At 38.3% G+C, this 21699-nt stretch overlaps 1 protein-coding gene across 11 annotated transcripts in view; it reads right to left on the bottom strand.

Moving 5' to 3' along the window:
- SNX12 (sorting nexin 12) overlaps positions 1–21699 on the bottom strand; it is a 123789-nt gene that overhangs the window by 49015 nt on the left and 53075 nt on the right. Inside the window, exons 6-7 of one of the 11 annotated variants that reach the window (XM_087426554.1) lie at positions 11123–11170; positions 9094–9521 (exon numbers count right to left, since the gene is read on the bottom strand). The exons of 3 other annotated variants lie outside the window; for them this stretch is intronic. In XM_087426554.1, coding sequence (XP_087282680.1) covers positions 9408–9521; positions 11123–11170 — 162 coding nt within the window. In that variant the 3' untranslated portion in view covers positions 9094–9407. Of the gene's footprint in view, positions 1–9093; positions 9522–10503; positions 10929–11122; positions 11171–21699 lie in introns of those variants that run through there. 7 more of the 11 variants (XM_087426557.1, XM_087426565.1, XM_087426553.1 and 4 more) reach the window with 7 other exon arrangements.

Here is a 21699-nt window from a genome sequence, read left to right as displayed (position 1 = left end):
CAAAGAAGGGCATTACATAATGATCAAGGGAACAATCCAACAAGAGGATATAACACTTGTAAATATCTATGCACCCAATGTAGGTGCACCTAAATATATAAAGCAATTATTAACAGACATAAAAACAGAAATAGACAGTAACACAATAATAGTAGGGGACTTTAACACTCCACTTACACCAACGAATAGATCATCCAAACAGAAGATCAATAAGGAAACATTGGCCTTAAACGACACACTACAACAGATGGACCTAGCAGATATATACAGAGCATTCCATCCAAAAACCGAAGAATACACGTTCTTTTCAAAGGCACATGGAACATTCTCCAGGATTGATCACATATTAGGCCACAAAACAAGTCTCCATAAATTTAAGAAGATTCAAATAATACCAAGCATCTTTTCTGACCACAACGGTATGAAACTAGAAATCAACTATAGGAAGAAAATCAGGAAAGCCACAAATACGTGGAGATTAAACAAAATGCTACTGAAGAACGACTGGGTTAACGAAGAAATCAAAGAAGAAATCAAAAAATACCTGGAGACAAATGAAAATGAAAATACGACATGCCAGAATTTATGGGATACAGCAAAAGCAGTTCTAAGAGGGAAGTTTATAGCGATACAGGCCTATCTCAACAAACAAGAAAAATCTCAAATAAACAATCTAACAATGCACCTGAAGGAACTGGAAAAAGAAGAACAAACAAAGCCCAAAATCAGTAGAAGAAGGGAAATAATAAAAATCAGAGCAGAAATAAATGAAATAGAGACCAAAAAAAAAAGAAAAAATTAATAAAACCAAGAGCTGGTTCTTTGAAAAGATCAACAAAATTGACAAACCTTTAGCTAGACTCACCAAGAAAAAAAAAGAGAGAAGGCACAAATAAGTAAAATCAGAAATGAAAGAGGAGAGGTTACAACAGACACCTCAGAAATACAAAAGATTATAAGAGAATACTATGAAAAGCTATATGCCAACCAATTCGACAATCTGGAAGAAATGGATAAATTCTTAGAATCATACAACCTTCCAAAACTGGATCAAGAAGAAGTAGAGAATTTGAATAGACCAATCACCAGTAAGGAGATCGAAACAGTAATCAAAAACCTCCCCAAAAATAAAAGTCCAGGACCAGACGGCTTCCCTGGTGAATTCTACCAAACATTCAAAGAAGACTTAATACCTATCCTTCTCAAACTCTTCCAAAAATTGAGGAGGGGGGGAAGCTCCCTAACTCATTCTACGAAGCTGACATTACCCTGATACCAAAACCAGACAAGGACAACACAAAAAAAGAAAATTACAGGCCAATATCACTGATGAACATCGATGCAAAAATCCTCAATAAAATACTAGCAAATCGCATACAACAATACGTTAAAAAGATTATACACCATGATCAAGTGTGATTTATTCCAGGGATGCAGGGATGGTTTAACATTCGCAAATCAATCAACGTCATACACCACATTAATAAAATGAAGAATAAAAATCACATGATCATCTCAATAGATGCAGAGAAAGCATTTGACAAGATACAGCATCCATTTATGATAAAAACTCTGAATAAAATGGGTATAGAAGGAAAGTACCTCAACATAATAAAGACCATATATAAGAAACCCACAGCTAATATCATCCTCAATGGTGAAAAACTGAAAGCCATCCCTCTAAGAACAGGAACCAGACAAGGATGCCCACTGTCACCACTCCTATTTAACATAGTACTGGAAGTCCTAGCCAGAGCAATCAGGCAAGAGAAAGAAATAAAAGGGATCCAAATTGGAAAGGAAGAAGTGAAACTGTCACTATTTGCAGATGACATGATTTTATATATAGAAAACCCTAAAGAATCCACCAGAAAACTTTTAGAAGTAATAAACGAATATGGTAAAGTTGCAGGATACAAAATCAACATACAAAAATCAGTTGCATTTCTGTACACTAACAACTAAGTAGCAGAAAGAGAAATTAAGAATACCATCCCATTTACAATTGCAACAAAAAGAATAAAATACCTAGGAATAAACTTAACCAAAGAGGTGAAAGATCTGTACAATCTAAAACTATAAAACATTGCTGAAAGAAATTGAAGAAGACACAAAGAAATGGAAAGATATTCCGTGCTCTTGGATTGGAAGAATTAACATAGTTAAGATGTCCATACTTCCTAAAACCATCTATAGATTCAATGCAATCCCTATCAAAGTTCCAACAACATTTTTCACAGAAATAGAACAAAGAATCCTAAAATTTATATGGAACAACAAAGGACCCCGAATAGCTAAAGGAATCCTGAGAAAAAAGAACAAAGCTGGAGGTATCACACTCCCTGATTTCAAAATATACTACAAAGCTGTAGTAACCAAAACAGCATGGTACTGGCACAAAAACAGACACACAGATCAATGGAATAGAAGCGAAAGCCCAGAAATAAACCCACACATCTATGGACAGCTAATCTTTGACAAAGGAGCCAAGAACATACAATGGGGAAAAGAAAGTCTCTTCAACAAATGGTGTTGGGAAAACTGGATAGCCATATGCAAAAATGGGAAAGGAGCCCCTTACCTTACACCATCCACAAAAATTAACTCCAAATGGATTAAAGACTTGAATGTAAGAACTGAAACTGTGAAACTTCTAGAAGAAAACATAGGCAGTACGCTCTTCGACATCAGTCTTAGCAACATCTTCTCAAACACCACGTCTGACCGGGCAAGAGAAACAATAGAAAAAATAAACAAATGGGACTACATCAAACTAAAAAGCTTCTGCACAGCAAAGGAAACCATCAACAAAACGAAAAGACAACCTAACAATTGGGAGAAGATATTTGCAAACCATACTTCTGATAAGGGCTTAATCTCCAAAATATATAAAGAACTCATGCATCTTACCAACAAAAAAAACTACCAACCCAATTAAAAAATGGGCAAAGGACCTGAACAGACATTTCTCCAAAGAAGATATACAGATGGCCAACAGACACATGAAAAGATGTTCAAAATCATTAACTATCAGGGAAATGCAAATCAAAACTACAATGAGATATCACCTCATGCCCCTCAGAATGGCTATAATTAACAAGACAGGAAACAACATGTGTTGGAGAGGATGTGGAGAGAAGGGAACTCTCATACACTGCTGGTGGGAGTGCAAACTGGTGCAGCCACTATGGAAAACAGTATGGAGATTCCTCAAAAAATCAAGGATAGAACTACCATATGATCCAGCCATCCCACTGCTGGGTATTTATCCAAAGAACTTGCAAACACCAATTTGTAAAGGTACATGCACCCCTGTGTTCATTGCAGCGTTATTCACAATAGCCAAGACTTGGAAGCAACCTAAGTGCCCATCAAGGGACGAATGGATAAAGAAGCTGTGGTATATATACACAATGGAATACTACTCAGCCATAAGAAACGATGAAATCCAGCCATTTGTGACAACATGGATGGACATTGAGGATATAATGCAAAGTGAAATAAGTCAGAGGGAGAAGGTCAAATACCGCATGATTTCCTTCATTAAGTAGTAGATAATAACAACAATAAACAAACACATAGGGACTTAGATTGGATTGGTGGTTACCAGTGGGGAAGGGGGGAGGGAGGAGGGTGAAAGGGATAATTCGGTACATGTGTGTGGTGATGGGTTGTAATTAGTATTTTGGTGGTGAACATGATGTAATCTATGCAGAAATAGAAGTACAATGATGTACACCTGAAATTTTTACAATGTTATAAACCAATGTTACTGCAATAAACAAAAAATTTAAAAAAATAAAAAATAAAAAATAATAAAAATAAAAAAAAAGAATAAAAATCACAATCATCTCAATAGATGCAGAGAAAGCATTTGACAAGATGCAGCATCCATTTATCATAAAAATTCTGAATAAAATTGGTATAGAAGGAAAGTACCTCAATATAATAAATGCCATCTATGACAAACCCACAGCTAATATCATTCTCAATGGTGAAAAACTGAAAGCTATCCCTATAAGAACAGGAACAGACAAGGATGCCCACTTTCACTGCTCCTAATGAACATAGTATCGGAAGTCCTAGCCAGAGCAATCAGGCAAGAAAAAGAAATAAAAGAGATCCAAATTGGAAAGGAGCAAAACTGTCAGCATTTGCAGATGCCATGATTTTATGTATAGAAAACCCTAAAAAATCCACCAGAAAACTTTTAGAAATAATAAATGAATATGGTAAAGTTGCAGGATACAAAATGAACATACAAAAATCAGTTGCGTTTCTATACACTAACAATGAAGAAGCAGAAATAGAAATTAAGAATGCAATCCCATTTACAATTCCAATAAAAAGAATAAAATATCTAGGAATAAACCTAACCAAAGAGGTTAAATATCTGTACACTGAAAATTATAAAACATTGTTGAAAGAAATGGAAGAAGACACAAAGAAATGGAAAGATATTCTGTGCTCTTGGATTGGAAGAATAAACATTGTTAAAATGTCCATACTTCCTAAAGCAATCTATAAATTCAATGCAAACCCCATCCAAGTCCCAAGAACATTTTTCACAGAAATAGAACAAAGAATCCTAAAATTTATATGGAACAACAAAAGAACCCGAATAGCCAAAGGAATCCTGAGAAAAAATAACAAAGCTGGAGGTATCACACTCCCTGATTTCAAAATATACTACAAAGCTATACTAACCAAAACAGCATGGTACTGGAAGAAAAACAGACACATAGATCAATGGAACAGAATTGAGAGCCCAGAAATAAACCCACACATCTATGGATAGCTAACTTTCGACAAGGGAGGCAAGAACATACAATGGAGAAAGGAAAGTCTCTTCAATAAATGGTGCTGGGGGGCCAGCACCGTGGCTTAGCGGTTAAGTGCGTGAGTTCCGCTGCTGGCGGCCCGGGTTCGGATCCCGGGTGCGCACCGATGCACCGCTTCTCCAGCCATGCTGAGGCCGCATCCCACATACAGCAACTAGAAGCAGCTATGACATACAACTATCTACTGGGGCTTTGGGGGGAAAAAATAAATAAATAAAATCTTTAAAAAAATAAATAAATAAATGGTGCTGGGAAAACTGGGCAGCCATATGCAAAAAAATAAAAGTAGACCATTGTCTTACACTAGACACAAAAATTAACTCAAAATGGATTAAAGACTTGAATGTAAGACCTGAAACCATGAAACTTCTAGAAGAAAACATAGGCACTTTGCTCTTCAACATTGGCCTTAGCAGTATATTTTCAAATACCATGTCTGACCAGACAAGGAAAACAAAAGAAAAAATAAACAACTGGGACTACATCAAACTAAAAAGCTTCTGCACAGCAAAGGAAACCATCAACAAAACGAAAAGACAACCTAACAATTGGGAGAAGATATTTGCAAACCATATATCTGATGGGGGTTAATATCCAAAATACATAAGGAACTCATACATCTCAACAACAAAAAAACTAACAACCCAAATAAAAAACAGGCAAAAGACCTGAACAGACATTTTTCTAAAGAAGATATACAGATGGCCAACAGGCACATGAAAAGATGTTCAACATCATTAACTATCAGGGAAATGCAAATGAAAACTACAATGAGATATCACCTCCAACCTGTCAGAATGGCTATAATTAACAAGACAGGAAACAACAAGTGTTAGAGAGGATGTGGAGAGAAGGGAACTCTCATACACTGCTGGTGGGAGTGCAAACTGGTGCAGCCTCTATGGAAAACAGTATGGAGATTCCTCAAAAAATTAAGGATAGAACTAACATATGATCCAGCTATTCCACTGCTGGGTATTTATCCAAAGAATATGAAAACACCAATCTGTAAAGATACATGCACCTCTGTGTTCATTGCAGCATTATTCACAATAGTCAAGACTTGGAAACAACCTAAGTGCCCATCAAGGGACGAAGAGATAAAGAAGATGTGGTATATTGGGCTGGCCCCGTGGCTTAGCAGTTAAGTGCATGTGCTCCGCTACTGGCGGCCCGGGTTCGGATCCCGGGCACGCACCAACGCACCGCTTCTCTGGCCATGCTGAGGCCACGTCCCACATACAGCAACTAGAAGGATGTGTAACTATGACATACAACTATCTACTGGGGCTTTGGGGACAAAAAAAAGGAGGAGGATTGGCAATAGATGTTAGCTCAGAGCCGGTCTTCCTCAGCAAAAAGAGGAGGATTAGCATGGATGTTAGCTCAGGGCTGATCTTCCGCACAAAAAAAAAAAGAAAAAAAAATGGAATACTACTCAGCCATAAGAAACGATGAAGTCTAGCCATTTGTGACGACATGGATGGACCATGAGGGTATTATGCTAAGCGAAATAAGTCAGAGGGAGAAAGTAAAATACTATATGATCTCAGTCATAAGTAGAAAATAAAAACAACAACAAGCAATCACATAGAGACAGAGACTGGATTGGTGGTTACCAGAAGGGAAGGGGGGAGGGAGGAGGACAAAACGGATGATTAGGCACATGTGTGTGGTGAGTGATTGTAATTAGTCTTTGAGTGGTGAACGTGTTGTAATCTACACAGAAATCGAAATATAATGATGTACACCTGAAATTTATATAACGTTATAAACCAATTTACCGCAATAAAAAAAATAATTAGAGCAGAAATCAGTGAAATTGAAAATGGGAAATCAATAGAGAAAATCAATAAAACCAAACCACAAGCTACTTCTTTGAAAAGATCAATATATTGAATTATACAAATGAATCGCACACTTTAAATGAGTGAATTGTGTGGTATGTGAATTATACTTCAATAAACCTTTTTTAAAAACTAGATCAAAACTATGGAAACAGTAAAAAGATCAGTGGTTGCCAGGGGGTAAGGAGGAGAGAGGGATGAATAGGTGGAACACAGAAGATTTTTAGGGTGGCAAAAGTATTCTGTATGATACTATAATGATGGATACATGTCTATACATTTGTCAAAACCCCGTAGAATGTACACCACCAAGAGTTAACCCTAATGTAAGCTATGGACTTTGGGTGATAATGAGGTGTCAAGGTAGGTTCACTGGTTATAGCAAATGTACCACTGATGTACCACCGTACCATGATTATAGGGGAGACTGTGCATGTGTTGGGCCGGGGGTATATAGGAACTCTGTACTTTCAGCCCAATTTTGCTGTGAATCTAAAACTGCTCTAAAAAATAAGGTCTATTTAAAAGGAAAAAAATGTTTTTAATCAGAGACTCTTCAAACACAATGTGAAATAACAACAACAAAATCCTGTACCTTTAAACTTTCTCTTCCATGGCTCCTTTTTAGGCCTAACAAAACTAGGTCCACAAAAAGCACAGTCTGTGTCTTCCTTTGCTATCTAGACTAAGAAGCCTACCTCCTGCTCCTTAACTTGAATAGGCTGGCCAGAGAGCCTCATTAGGACCTCTCTTTAGGCTCCCTGTGACACTTCAACTCCAGGCATTCTGCTTCACTCTACCCAGACAAGTGACCTAATGAATTAGATCCAAAAGCTGATCTGCACTAACCATGGAGAAATTTTTACCTTTTATACTCTTACCATCTTCTCTATTTTCAACTATCATGGCCTGTCTACCTGACCTGTCCATCATTTTGCCATCTTCCCCAAAACTCAAGATCCAAGTCAAATGAACAAAAATATTAAAAACACTAATGGTAAATCTAACTAAAAATGCTAATGTTAAAAGCACTATTCTAGATGGAAAATGAATAGAAGACCTAATTTGTTACAAACTAGGAAACAAAGGACGCTACCTTCCTTCAAATTGGCCGAATTAGCACTCTTTGTAGCCTATCTCCAAGAGGTTCTGACCCTGAAACTTCTTGCTGTAGGCTGCTCTGACAAGAAATAACTAATTGCATATCTAGCTGTGAAGAATAATTCATCACATTATTGAATATCCATCTCATTAACTCTCCTTTCCACTGCCTGATAAAAGTGACTATATATTGAGCTCTAAGTATGTGCCAGGAATCACACTATACTCTTTATATATGTTTGTTTATTTTTTTATTTTTATTTTATTTTATTTTTTAGTGAGGAAGACTAGCTCTGAGCTAACATCCGTTGCCAATCCTCCTCTTTTTGCTGAGGAAGCTTGGCCCTGGTCTAATATCCATGCCCATCTTTCCTCTACTTTATATATGGGACGCCTGCCGCAGCATGGCTTGACAAGCGGTGCGTAGGTCCACTCCCAGGATCTGAACCTGCAAACCCCGGGCCGCCAAAGTGGAGCGCGCGAACTTAACCACTACGTCACTGGGCCAGCCTCTATATATTTTTTTACTTAATTCTTACAATAACCACATCAGTATCATTAATCTATTTGATAGGTAAAGAAACTGAGTTTTGGAGAAGGTAAGTAATTTTCCTATGATCACACAACTAGTAAATGAAAGAGCCAGGATTCACTCTCTTAACTATATCTTTAAAATATGATGATCATCTCTTTATAGCCAATATTTCATCAGACAAAGACACTGCATTACAATTAAGCTTCTATCCATTTTAACTTCAAAGCATACTTGCCTTCTATTTAACCTTGCCTTTATAGATATTTTTATTGTAGTTCAATCTAAATTTCTTCATTCTTCAAGTCAAGTCAGGTCCCAAAACACACTTAGTTCTCCCAGTGTTTATATTTCATGAATGCCACTCTACTGAACTTGTACATAACCCCCAGGGTCCTCTTCCCTTGATCTGCTGCTTATGGCCCAGGCCTTAATTTCTCTAGGGTCTAGAGTCATCTCTATATTTTTCCCCTTCTTTGCTTTTTTCTTTCTTGTTCTTTTCTAGAGAACAAGATACTAGTCCATAGGGACTAATCACCTGGCTAGACCAGAATGACACAGACTGCCTCACGAACTGGAATTCTTACAGCCCAAGAGCTCAATGTCCCAGGTCACAAATGATGAAAAGGACTGTACAGGCAATAGCTTTTTTGTGATCTCTTTTCTGATGGCTGCTAGAATGAAAAAAAAAACAAAGAAATATTACATCTATAAGAGGAACCATTAAACTCTTTCATATTATTAGAGTAGAAATCAATGTAATAAGTCCCCAACATGACCATAAATAATTTTTCTGCTGTTATCAACCAATACCAAATATACAGCATTAATATAAAAACAGCTATAAGGCTCCTTGCCAGCTAACTCCCCTTCTCCATCCTATTGCCAGCAGTTATGCACCTCAGTATCCAATTATTTCAGTGTTCTTTCAGTTCATAATAAATGATAGCTAGAACTGAAAACATGCCAGATTACCATCACAGCATTTAATCTTCTTAAGGTTTTCATAACCGGAGCTCTACATCTCCAATTCAGTCTCATTTTTGCTTTACATTTTCTCTTCTCCTATGCTTCTAGCTACATATCTTAATTATACATAGACACAATCATATCAAATAGAGTCAGCGCAATTGAGATCAACACCCTCATGCTAAAGTAGATCCTACACAGTCCTCTATATATTGTGGGTTGCAGATGGTTCTGGAAAAGAATAGAAAAAGATTATTTCAAAAAATACATTTTTAAAGCTCCAATTTTCTAATTACAAAAAGACCAAAATTTACCACAGTCCATTGGCCACATTCCTATCAAAATTATGATCTATTGTCATCTTCAGTTCCAATGGTGGCATTAATCACTTACCAAATATACACCAATTTCACATTTGTCATAGTCAAAGTATTTCAAAGCTGTCAAATTGCTTCCCAGCTACCAATACCAGTTCCAAAATTTCCCTAAGATCTAAACAAAATAATTTCAAAAAGTTTCCTTAGTATACCATATAACTAATAATATTTTTAACAATAATGACTTTATAGTCTAGATTAAAACTAATCACATAGATTCCAATATTATCTTCCACTGTACCCCTAATTGTACCCTCTGCTTAAGCAAAAAAAAAAAAAAAAAAAAGAAAGAAAGAAATATCCACCATTTCCTAAAACTTTCTTGCTTTTGGTCTTGCTCATCCATTCAGCCTCTATCTCCTCTCCTTAACTCTGGGTGTCCCAAATTTTATTGTTTTCCTTGCAAAACTCTTAATTGGAGGCTGTTCATTTTCCTTAACTCAGCCTTCTCAATAAGTCAAGATCAGGTTAGCATCGTCTCATACCTTCTTCATTGGATCCTCAAAGTATTATTTTACCATCTTCCCTCAACAGCCCTTCTTCCTTCAAAGTTCATACTACTCAATTTTATCACCCACTCATATGTTAAATGTCAACTTCCAGGTCTCTCCCCTACATTCACTGAGGACCTTGGTACCAACTGTTTTCCTTTCTCCTTTTCATCCTGAAAGCCTTCATTATCCCCCTTGATGACCTAACACATCCAAACCTCACAGCTCCTTCACATATCCTATTCTAATTTCTTCATCTCAACTCCAGTTTAACCATCCATTTCTGTAGTGACACCTGGAATAGCTCTACCTCCAAAACCAAACAGAGTTGTCAAGTTAAGAAGCAAATTCACCTGTTATTTTACCCTCAAATGAGTTTATTCAGGAATAGACAAAAGAATTGCAATTTGGGGTGTGCATGCTATGGCGAACCATGGGCAAATCTGGAGAACAAAAGAGGGGAGCTTGGTTTTTTGGGGTTTTTTATTGATGTCACAATAGTTTACAACATTGTGAGATTCCAGTTGTACATTATTATTTGTCAGTCACCAGGGAAGCTTGGTTTTATAGAGCAAAAGGGGGAGTATGGAGGGGCTGTTTAAAACGAAAGTCCATTGGGGGAAAGTAATAGTTCAGGGCGGCAGTGCCTTCTCAACAACTGAGCTGCTGCATCTCTCATTGGCTGGGCTGTTGCCAGGTGGGGAGAGAAATCTTCCTTCAGTAGTAAAGTAGTTGTACTTCCCATCAGTGATGCAAGCCCACATTTCCTCCTGTTTGAATTAAGGATATATGATAGGGTGTGAGAGCTCCCCCTACAGGCCTTCCTGACTCCAATTTAGTTGCAGTTTCTCTTATTCATTTGAGTCCACTCTCAGAACTACCTGTTTTTCTACCTCTCCTACACCTTATGCTCCTTGAATTTACCCTTAAACTTCCAAGGCCTTTAATTCATCAACCCTGTTACCTGTTCTCCAAGGCCAAGATGTCCTTTGGACTTCACTTCCTTCTCTACCTAGGAAAGATTACATGGACAGTGGGACTTCAATGACAGTAACCAGCCCTCTCAATTCTCCTATCCCCTTGATTTTCCACCATATCTATTCTGCCAATCTCCACCCACAATTCAACCCAACTACTTATATTTTACATTCCTGTTTACAGATTACAAAGTGCTACAGTCATGTATTGTTAATGATGGGGATGTGTTCTAAGAAATGCATCATTAGGCAATTTTGTCGTGTGAACATCATAGAATGTACTGGAGGGGAACAAAAGTTGCCACACCAAAATGTGTCCCTTTAACATGAGGATCATTTTAGGTGGATTATTTTTAAGAAACAAAAGACTCAGAAAGTTTTTCTTTTTACTTCCCTCTTAAATGCCTAAAAGAATTCAGATAAAAAAAACCTATCTCAGGAAGCGAGCTATCACCTTAGCATAACATGAACTACGTGGTAGACAGGGAGGAACCTAGAAAAGCCTGTTTGATGGGCTCCCCTGTGTGTTTTTCTGTTTCTGTGTGGCCAAACAAACCCTTGTTTTCCAAACATTTGCTCCATTTCACCTACTTGTGAATTCTCTTCATTCCCTTTGAAGTCCCTCACTCTCCCCACCCCCAATGGTATTTAAGGTGAGAGCTTCAGCCATTATGGTGAGGTAGTCAGTTTTTCTGGGTTTCCCCCATGTATACATGTTACATTAAACTTGTTTGTTTTTCTCCTGTTAATCTGTCTCATGTCAATTTAGTTCTTAGACCAGCAAAAAGAACCTATAAGGATACAGGAAAATTTCTTCTCCCCTAAAATACTTATACAAACCAAGATGGTATAGCCTAGACTATATGGTACTAATCTTATGAGACCACCATCATATATACAGTCCATTATTAACTGAAATGTTCTTATGTAGTGCATGACTATACTGAGTAAAATTCTATACACCTGACCATGAGTTTCCCCTCCACCCAATTGATCTTCCACTGCTGTAAGAATGATCTTCTAAAACATAAATTAGGCAAGACTTCAGGAATGGCAGAGTGGGGGCCTCAGCAAATCCTCTTCCCCCAAAGACAACAGAATAGGCTGGGAAGATGGCAGCATAGGAGGACTCTGAACTCACCTCCTCCCACGGACATATCAAATTTACAAATACCCTTGGAACAATTACCCCTGAGAAAGAACAGGAAACTGGATAAAAAGAACCCCCACAACAAGGGACAGCACTGACTGAGGTGGAAGAGGCAGAAATACCTTTCTGGAGAGGAAAAAAACACATTTGAGCCACAGCACTTCACGGCCGGGAGCAATCTTAAGCCACATAGGGGATCTGCCCCACCATCCAATGCCAGAAACAATTGTGTGCTACCACACTTGGGGCCAGCCCCACCCAGCTGCACTACTGAGAGAGGTGACCACAGCCTTACAGGCCAGAGGCCACAGCAATTGTGAGCCCCTAGAGTAGCAACCAGTCATGCTGGGGGCCTACTCACTTGACAGAAAAACTGCAGCAGGAATGTGCTATTAAACATTGCAGCCAACTGTGTTGGCGGGTACCCTCATCCCAGTAAAGTGACTGAAGGGACCAAGGCAGCCCCATGCAGCTGAGCCTTACAACCAAGCAGCCAGGGGGACAGCCTAGCCATCCAGTGCACCTGCAGTAAGAACAACCCTGCCACAACAGAAGGACACACGTAGAAGGACACAGGGGCATTCCCAGAACATCTGGAACTAGTGACAAGAGGGAAGCACATTGCTGGGCCTCATGAGGCATCTCTTACTTAAGGTCACTTCTCCAAGATTGGGAGACATAGACAATCTACCTAAAATATAGAGCACGTATTTTCATGAGCACAGAGAAATAGGTAAAATGAGGAGACAAAGGAATATGTTCCAAATAAGGGAACAGGACAAATCCTCAGAAAAAGAACTAAATTAAACAGAGATAAACAATCTACCTAATAAAGAGTACAAACTAATAGTCATAAGGATGCTCACTGATCTTGGGAGAAGAATAGATGAATACAGTGAGAACTTCAACAAAGAATTGGAAAATATAAAAAAGAACCAATCAGAACTGAAGAATACAATAAGAGAAATGAAAAATTCACTAGAGGGTATCAATGGCAGAGTAGATGATAAAGAAGAATGGATCAGCGAGCTGGACGAAAGACTAGAGGAAATCACCCAAGCTGAGCAGATAAAAAGAAAAAGAATTAAAAAGAATGAGGACAGTCTAAGGGACCTCTGGAACAACATCAAGCACATTAACATTCATATTATAGGTGTCCTATAAGGAGAAGAGAGAGACAAAGGGGCAGAGAATCTATTTGAAGAAATAATAGCTAAAAACTTTCCTAACCTAAGGGAAGAAACACACATCCAGGTACCAGAAACACAGAAAGCACCAAAAAAGATGAACACAAAGAGGCCCATGCCAAGATACATTATAATTAAAATGTCAAGAATTAAAGATAAAGAGAGAATCCTAAAAGCTGCAAGAGAAAGGCAACAAGCTGCATACAAAGGAAACCCCCGTAAAGCTATCAGCTGACTTCTCAGCAGAAACCTTATAGGCTAGAAGGGAGTGGCACAATATATTTAAAGTGCTGAAAGGAAAAAACCTACATCCAAGAATACTCTATCTGGCAAGGTTATCATTCAGAATGGAAGGAGAGATAAAGAGTTTCCCAGAAAAGCAAAAACTAAAGGAGTTTATCACCAAGAAACCAGCCTTATGAGAAATGCTAAAGGGACTTATTTAAGTGGAAAAGAAAAGACCAAAAACAGGAATAAGAAAATTACCAAAAAGAAAAAAGAAATCACTGGTAATGGCAAATATACAGTAAAGGTAGCAGATCAACCAGCTATGAAGCTAATATGAAGGTCAAGAGACAAAAGTATTATAATTATATATTACCATGATAAGAGGTTAATAGATACACAGAAAAAAAAGAGGCTAAATGTGATACCAAAAACATAAAGTGTGGGAGGGAGTAAAAGAGTACAGCTTTTAGCAAGAGGTCAAACTTAAGAGACCATCAACTTAATATAGATTGCTATGTACATAGGTCATTACATATGAACTTCATGGTAATCACAAACAAGAAACCTATAATAAATACACAAAAAAACATAATACTAAAGAAAGTCATCAAACCACAAGGGAAGAGAGCAAGAGAAGAAGAAAGGAACAGAGAACTACTAAAACATCCAGAAAAAAAGTTAAAAAATGGCAATAAGTACATACTTATCAATAGCTACTTTAAATGTCAATGGACTGGATGTTCCAATTAAAAGGCACAGAGTGACTGATTGGATAAAAAAATAAGACCCATATATACGCTGCATACAAGAAACACACTTCAGACCTAAACACACTCACAAGTTAAAAGTGAAGGGAAAGGGGCTGGCCTGGTGGTGCAAGTGGTTAAGTGCGTGCACTCCGCTGTGGCTGCCTGGGGTTTGCCGGTTCGGATCCCGGGCGTGCACCAACGTACCGCTTGGCAAGCCATGCTGTGGCGGCATCCCATATAAAGTGGAGGAAGATGGGCATGGATGTTAGCCCAGGGCCAGTCTTCCTCATCAAAAAGAGGAGGATTGGCAGATGTTAGCTCAGGGCTGATCTTCCTCACAAAAAAAAAAAAGTCAAGGGATGGAAAAAGATACTCCATGCAAATGGCAATGAAAAGAAAGCTAGGGAAGCAATACTTAGATCAGATAAAATAGACTTTAAAACGAAAACTGTAACAAGAGACAAAGGGCACTACATAATGATCAAGGGAACAAGCCAACTAGAGGATATAACACTTGTAAATATCTATGCACCCAACACAGGAGCACCTAAATATAAAGAGCAATTATTAACAGACATAAAAGGAGAAATAAACAGTAACACAATAATAGTAGGGGACTTTAATACTCCATTTACATCAATGGGTAGATCATCCAAACAGAAGATCAATAAGGAAACGTTGGCCTTAAACGACACACTAGACCAGTTGGACTTAGTAGATATATACAGAACATTCCATCCAAAAACCGAAGAATACACATTCTTTTCAAATGCACATGGAACATTCTCCAGGATAGATCACATATTAGGCCATAAAACAAGTCTCAATAAATTTAAGAAGACTGAAATAATTCCAAGCATCTTTTCTGACCACAATGGTATGAAACTACAAATCAACCACAGGAAGAAAATCAGAAAAGTCACAAATATGTGGAGATTAAACAAAATGCTACTGAACAATGATTGGGTCAATGAAGAAATCAAACGAGAAATCAAAAAATACCTAGAGACAAATGAAAATACAACATGCCAAAATTGATGAGATGCAGCAAAAGCAGTTCTAAGAGGGAAGTTTATAGCAATACAGGCCTACCTCAAAAAACAAGGAAAACCTCAAATAAACAATCTAACAGTGCATCTAAAGGAACTAGAAAAATAAGAACAAACAAAGCCCCAAATCAGTAGAAGGAAGGAAATAATAAAAATCAGAGCAGAAATAAATGAAATAGAAAGTAAACAACAATAGAAAACATCAATGAAACTAAGACCTGGTTTTTTGAAAAGATCAACAAAATTGACAAACCTTTAGTTAGACTCACCAAGAAAAAAAGAGAGAAGGCTCAAATAAAATCAGAAATGAAAGAGGAGAAATCACAACGGACACCTCAGAAATACAAAAGATTATAAGAAAATACTACAAAAAGCTATATGCCAACAAATTGGATAATCTAGAAGAAATGGATAAATTCTTAGAATTATACAACCTTCCAAAACTGAATCAAGAAGAAATAGAGAATCTGAATAGTCCGATTGCTAGTAAGGAGATTGAAACAGTAAACAAAAACCTCCCCAAAAACTAAAGTCCAAGACCAGATGGCTTCCCTGGTGAACTTTACCAAAGATTCAAAGAAGGTACCAAACATTAATACCTATCCTTCTCAAACTCTTCCAAAAAATTAAAGGGGAGAGGATGCTTCCTATCTCCTTCTATGAGGTCAACATTACCCTGATACCAAAACCAGACAAGGACAACACAAAAAAAGAAAATTGCAGGCCAATATCACTGATGAACATAGAAGCAAAAATCCTCAACAAAATACTAGCAAATCAAATACAAAACATTAAAAAGATCATATACCATGATCAAGTGGGATTTATTCCAGTGAGGCAGGGATGGCTCAACATCTGCAAATCAATCAACATGATACACCACATTAACAAAATGAAGAATAAAAATCACATGATCATCTCAATAGATGCAGAGAAAGCACTTAACAAGATGCAGCATCCATTTATTATAAAAACTCTGAATAAAATGGGTATAGAAGGAAAGTACCTCAACATAATAAAGGCCATCTGTGACAAACCCAAAGCTAATAACATACTCAGCAAAGAAAAACGGAAAGCTATCCCTTTAAGAACAGGAACCAGGGGCCGGCCCCATGGCGTAGCGGTGAAATGTGTGCGCTCCACTGCTGGCAGCCCGGGTTCGGATCCCGGGCACACACCGACACACCGCTTGTCAGGCCATGCTGTGGCGGCATCCCATATAAAGTGGAGGAAGATAGGCATGGATGTTAGCCCAGGGCCAGTCTTCCTCAGAAAAAAGAGGAAGATTGGCATGGATGTTAGCTCAGGGCTGACCTTCCTCACACACACACACACACACACACACACACACACACACACACACATAAATAAATAAATAAATAAATAAATAAATAAATAAATAAATAAAAACTTAAAAAAAAAAAAAAAGAACAGGAACCAGATAAGGATGGCCACATTTGCCACTCTTATTTAACATAGTATTGGAAGTCCTAGCCCAAGATATTAGGCAAGAAAAAGAAATAAAAGGGATCCAAATTGGAAAAGAAGAATGAAACTGTCACTATTTGCATATGACATGATTTTATATATAGAAAACCCTAAAGAATCAACCAGAAAACTTTTAGAAATAACAAATGAATACAGTAAAGTTGCAGGATACAAAATCAACAAACAAAAATCAGTTGCGTGTCTATACACTAACAATGAAGTAACAGAAAGTGAAATTAAGAATACAATTCCATTGGGGCCGGCCCCCTGGCTTAGCGGTTAAGTGCACACGCTCCGCTCCTGGTGGCCCGGGTTCAGATCCCGGGCGCACACTGACACACCGCTTGTCTGGCCATGCTGAGGTGGTATCCCACATACAGCAACTAGAAGGATGTGCAACTATGACATACAACTATCTACTGGGGCTTTGGGGAGAAAAAGGGAAAAAAAAAAAAAAAAGGAGGAGGATTGGCAATAGATGTGAGCTCAGGGCCGGTCTTCCTCACACACACACAAAAAAGAATACGATTCCATTTACAATTAGAACAAAAAGAATAACATACTTAGGAATAAATTTAACCAAAGAGGTAAAAGACCTGTACACTGAAAACTATAAAACATTGTTGAAAGAAATAGAAGACACAAAGAAATGGAAAGATATTCCATGCTCGTGGATTGGAAGAATAAACATAGTTAAAATGTCCATACTTCCTAAAGCAATCTATACATTCAACACAATCCCTCTCAAAGGTCCAACAACATTTTTCATAGAAATAGAAGAAAGAATCCTAAAACTTATATGGAACAACACAAGACACTGAATAGCAAAAGGAATTCTGGGAAAAAACAACAAAGCTGGAGGTATCACACTTCCTGATTTCAAAATATACTACAAAGCTCTACTAACCAAAACAGCATGGTACTGGCACAAAAACAGACACACAGAACAATGGAACAGAATCGAGAGCCTAGAAATAAACCCACACATCTATGGACAGCTAATTTTCAACCAGGGAGCCAAGAACATACAATGGAGAAAGGAAAGTCTCTTCAATAAATGGTGCTGGGAAAACTGGGCAGCCATATGCAAAAAAATAAAAGTAGACCATTATCTTACACTAGACACAAAAATTAACTCAAAATGGATTAAAGACTTGAATGTAAGACCTGAAACCATGAAACTTCTAGAAGAAAACATAGGCAGTTTGCTCTTCAACATTGGCCTTAGCAGTATATTTTCAAATACCATGTCTGACCAGACAAGGAAAACAAAAGAAAAAATAAACAACTGGGACTACATCAAACTAAAAAGCTTCTGCACAGCAAAGGAAACCATCAACAAAATGAAAGACAACCTAACAATTGGGAGAAGATATTTGAAAACAATATATCTGATAAGGGGTTCATATCCAAAGTATATAAAGAACTCATACATCTCAACAACAACAATAAAAGACTCAATTCAAAAGTGGGCAAAAGATTTGAACAGATATTTTTCCAAAGAAGATATACAGATAGCCAACAGGCACATGAAAAGATGTTCAGCATCACTAATTATTAGGGAAAGGCAAATCAAAACTACAACGAGATATCAGCTCACGCCTGTCAGAATGGCTATAATTAACAAGATAAGACATAACAAGTGTGTGAGAGTATGTGGAGCAAAGGGAACTCTAATACATTGCTGGTGGGAATGCAAACTGTTGCAGCCACTATGGAAAACAGTATGGAGATTCTTCAAAAAATTAAGAATAGAACTACCATATGATCCAGCTATTCCACTGCTGGTATTTATCCAAAGAACTTGTAAACACGAATGTGTAAAGATATATACACCCCTACGTTCATTGTGGCATTATTCACAATAGCTAAGACTTGGAAACAACCTAAGTGCCCATCAAGGGACAGATGGATATAGAAGCTGTGGTATATATACACAATGGAATACTACTCAGCTATATAAAAAAAAAAAAGATGAAACCTTGCCATTTGCCACAACATGGATACACCTTGAGGGTATTATGCTAAGCGAAATAAGTCAGAGGAAGAAAGTCAAATACCGTATGATTTCACTCATAAATAGAAGATAAAAAGAACAACAAACAAACATATAGAGACAGAGATTGGATGGTAGTTACCAGAGGGGAAGGGGGAGGGAGGAGGGCAAAAGGGGTGATTCACACATGTGTATGGTGATGGATGGTAATTAGTCTTTAGGTGGTGAACAGGATGTAGTCTACACAGAAATCAAAATATAACGATGGGGCCGGCCCCATGGCTTAGTGGTTGGGTGCACACGCTCCGCTGCTGGCAGCTCGGGTTCGGATCCCGGGCGCGCACCGACACACCGCTTCTCCGGCCATGCTGAGGCCGCGTCCCACATACAGCAACTAGAAGGATGTGCAGCTATGACATACAACTATCTACTGGGGCTTTGGGGGGAAAAGAATAAATAAATAAAATCTTTAAAAAAAAATGATGTACACCTGAAATTTATATACTATTATAAACCAATGTTACCTCAATAAAAAAAAAAAAGCAATGGTATAACTGTACAAAATGGTCAAAAACCATTTCTGGACTCTGGAAATAAACCAAAATTAAACAATAAATTAAGAAGTGTCTAAGAAAACCTATTGAACCTTGGGTATGAACAGTGGAAGTTCATGGTGTTTTAGCCCGCGGCTGTTCACATCCACTCCCAACTCCAAGCTCCATTCGAGGGCCGGCCCTGTGGCTTGGTGGTTAAGTGCGCGCGCTGCGATGCTGGCGGCCTGGGTTCGGATCCCGGGTGCGCATCGAGGCACCACTTCTCCATCCATCCTGAGGCCGAGTCCCACATACAGCAACTGGAAGGGTGTGCAGCTATGACATACAACTATCTACTGGGGCTTTGGGGGGAAAAAAAAAATCAAGCTCCATTCGAGCTGATTTTACAAGGGCAGGGTGAGCCAAGCCATAAAACTCAACAACTTGGTTGCTGGAGGGGAATTACTTGTTTAGGAATAAGCATAAAAAAAGTCCTATGCCCAGGGGTGTTGAAAACAATAGTAAACTCCTCAGATCAGGGAAAACTAACATCATAGTTACCTGAGGTCACAATATTGGTTGAGGTAATCAACAGAACAGCAGGCCTACCCAAAAGTTTAGCAGAGAGACCCAGAAAACAAGACATCCCTAGTGGGACTTGAAAAGCTCCCTCATATCCCTGGTGCTCTAGAAGGCTATGCATATGTGCAAGGCTGTACTCAAGCTCAGGGTACTGGAAAGGTCCCTAGTTATCTACACTTCCCTGGCTGAATGTGAAGCCTTGCACAGGCACAGAGGAGACATGAGAAGGCCTAGCAGAAAGTAAAAATCAGGGAAGACTTGTAAACTCCCTGAACTTTGAATATGCTTCCTAAACCACACACAATTCATCAATAAAGGATGGAAGACAATACTGGCCCAAGGTGTTTAAGGACAACCTCTAACAAGTCACTGGCTGACCACTAAGCTATCCTGACCCAGTTATGACACCTGGGAAGCAGGCTTATAAATAAAAAGAATTTTTAAAAAACTGAGCAGGAATGCCCATTAGAATGGCTATAATCACCAAGACAAAAAACAATAAATGTTGGAGAGGCTGTGGAGAAACAGGAACCCTCATACACAGCTGGCAGGAATGCAAACTGGTGCAGTCTCTATGGAAAACGGTATGGAGATTCCTCAAAGAATTAAAAAGAGAAATACCTTATGATACAGCTATCCCACTACTGGGAATCTATCCAATGAACCTGAAATCAACAATCCAAAGAGGCTTATGCACCCCTATGTTCATTGCAGCATTATTCACTATAGCCAAGAAGTGGAAGCAATCCAAGTGTCCCTTGACTGATGATTGGATCAAGAAGATGTGGTATATATATACAAAGGAATACTACTCAGCCGTAAAAAAGACAAAATCGTCCCATTTGCAACAACATGGATGGACCTGGAGGGTATTATGTTAAGTGAAATAAGCCAGAAAGAGAAAGACAAACACCATATGATCTCACTCATATGTGGAATATAAACCAACACATGGACAGAGAAATCTGTATTGTGGTTACTGGGGGCAATGGGGGTTGGGGGTGGGCACAAGGGGTGAAGGGAGATGTGTATATGGTGATTGACAAACAAAAATGTACAACCAAAATTTCACAATGTTATAAACTATTAAGACATCAAGAAAAAAAAAAACTGAGCTGGCGGCCCGGGTTCGGATCCCGGGCGCACACCGACGCACCGCTTCTCCAGCCATGCTGGGGCCACGTCCCACATACAGCAGCTGGAAGGCTGTGCAGCTATGACATACAGCTATTTGCTGGGGCTTTGAGGGGAAAAATAAATAAATAAATAAAATTATAAAAAAAAAAAAAACTGAGCAGAAACATCAACAGGCTACAAACAGAAGTGGAGACAGAATCTACAGGATTAGTCCAGGCAAGTCACTAAACAAATAAAAAAAGAAACAAGACCACAACAACCTCTGGGGGGGTGGGGATAAGAACCTGAGCTTAACCTTTTGAGGAACTGCCAACTGTTTTCCAAAGTGGCTACACCCACTAGGATGGCTACAATCAAAAAGATAGACAATAAACAAGTGTTGGCAAGGATATGCAGAAAATTAGAACCCTCATACACTGCTGGTGGGAATGTAAAATGGTACAGCTGCTTTGGAAAACAGTGTGA

This window comes from Ceratotherium simum, chromosome X (assembly GCF_057802395.1).
Source record: "Ceratotherium simum simum isolate JZ-2026a chromosome X, ASM5780239v1, whole genome shotgun sequence".
Taxonomy (NCBI): Eukaryota; Metazoa; Chordata; class Mammalia; order Perissodactyla; family Rhinocerotidae; genus Ceratotherium; species Ceratotherium simum.
Note: the sequence above shows the minus strand (reverse complement) of the source record. Positions and strands in the feature narration are given on the sequence as shown.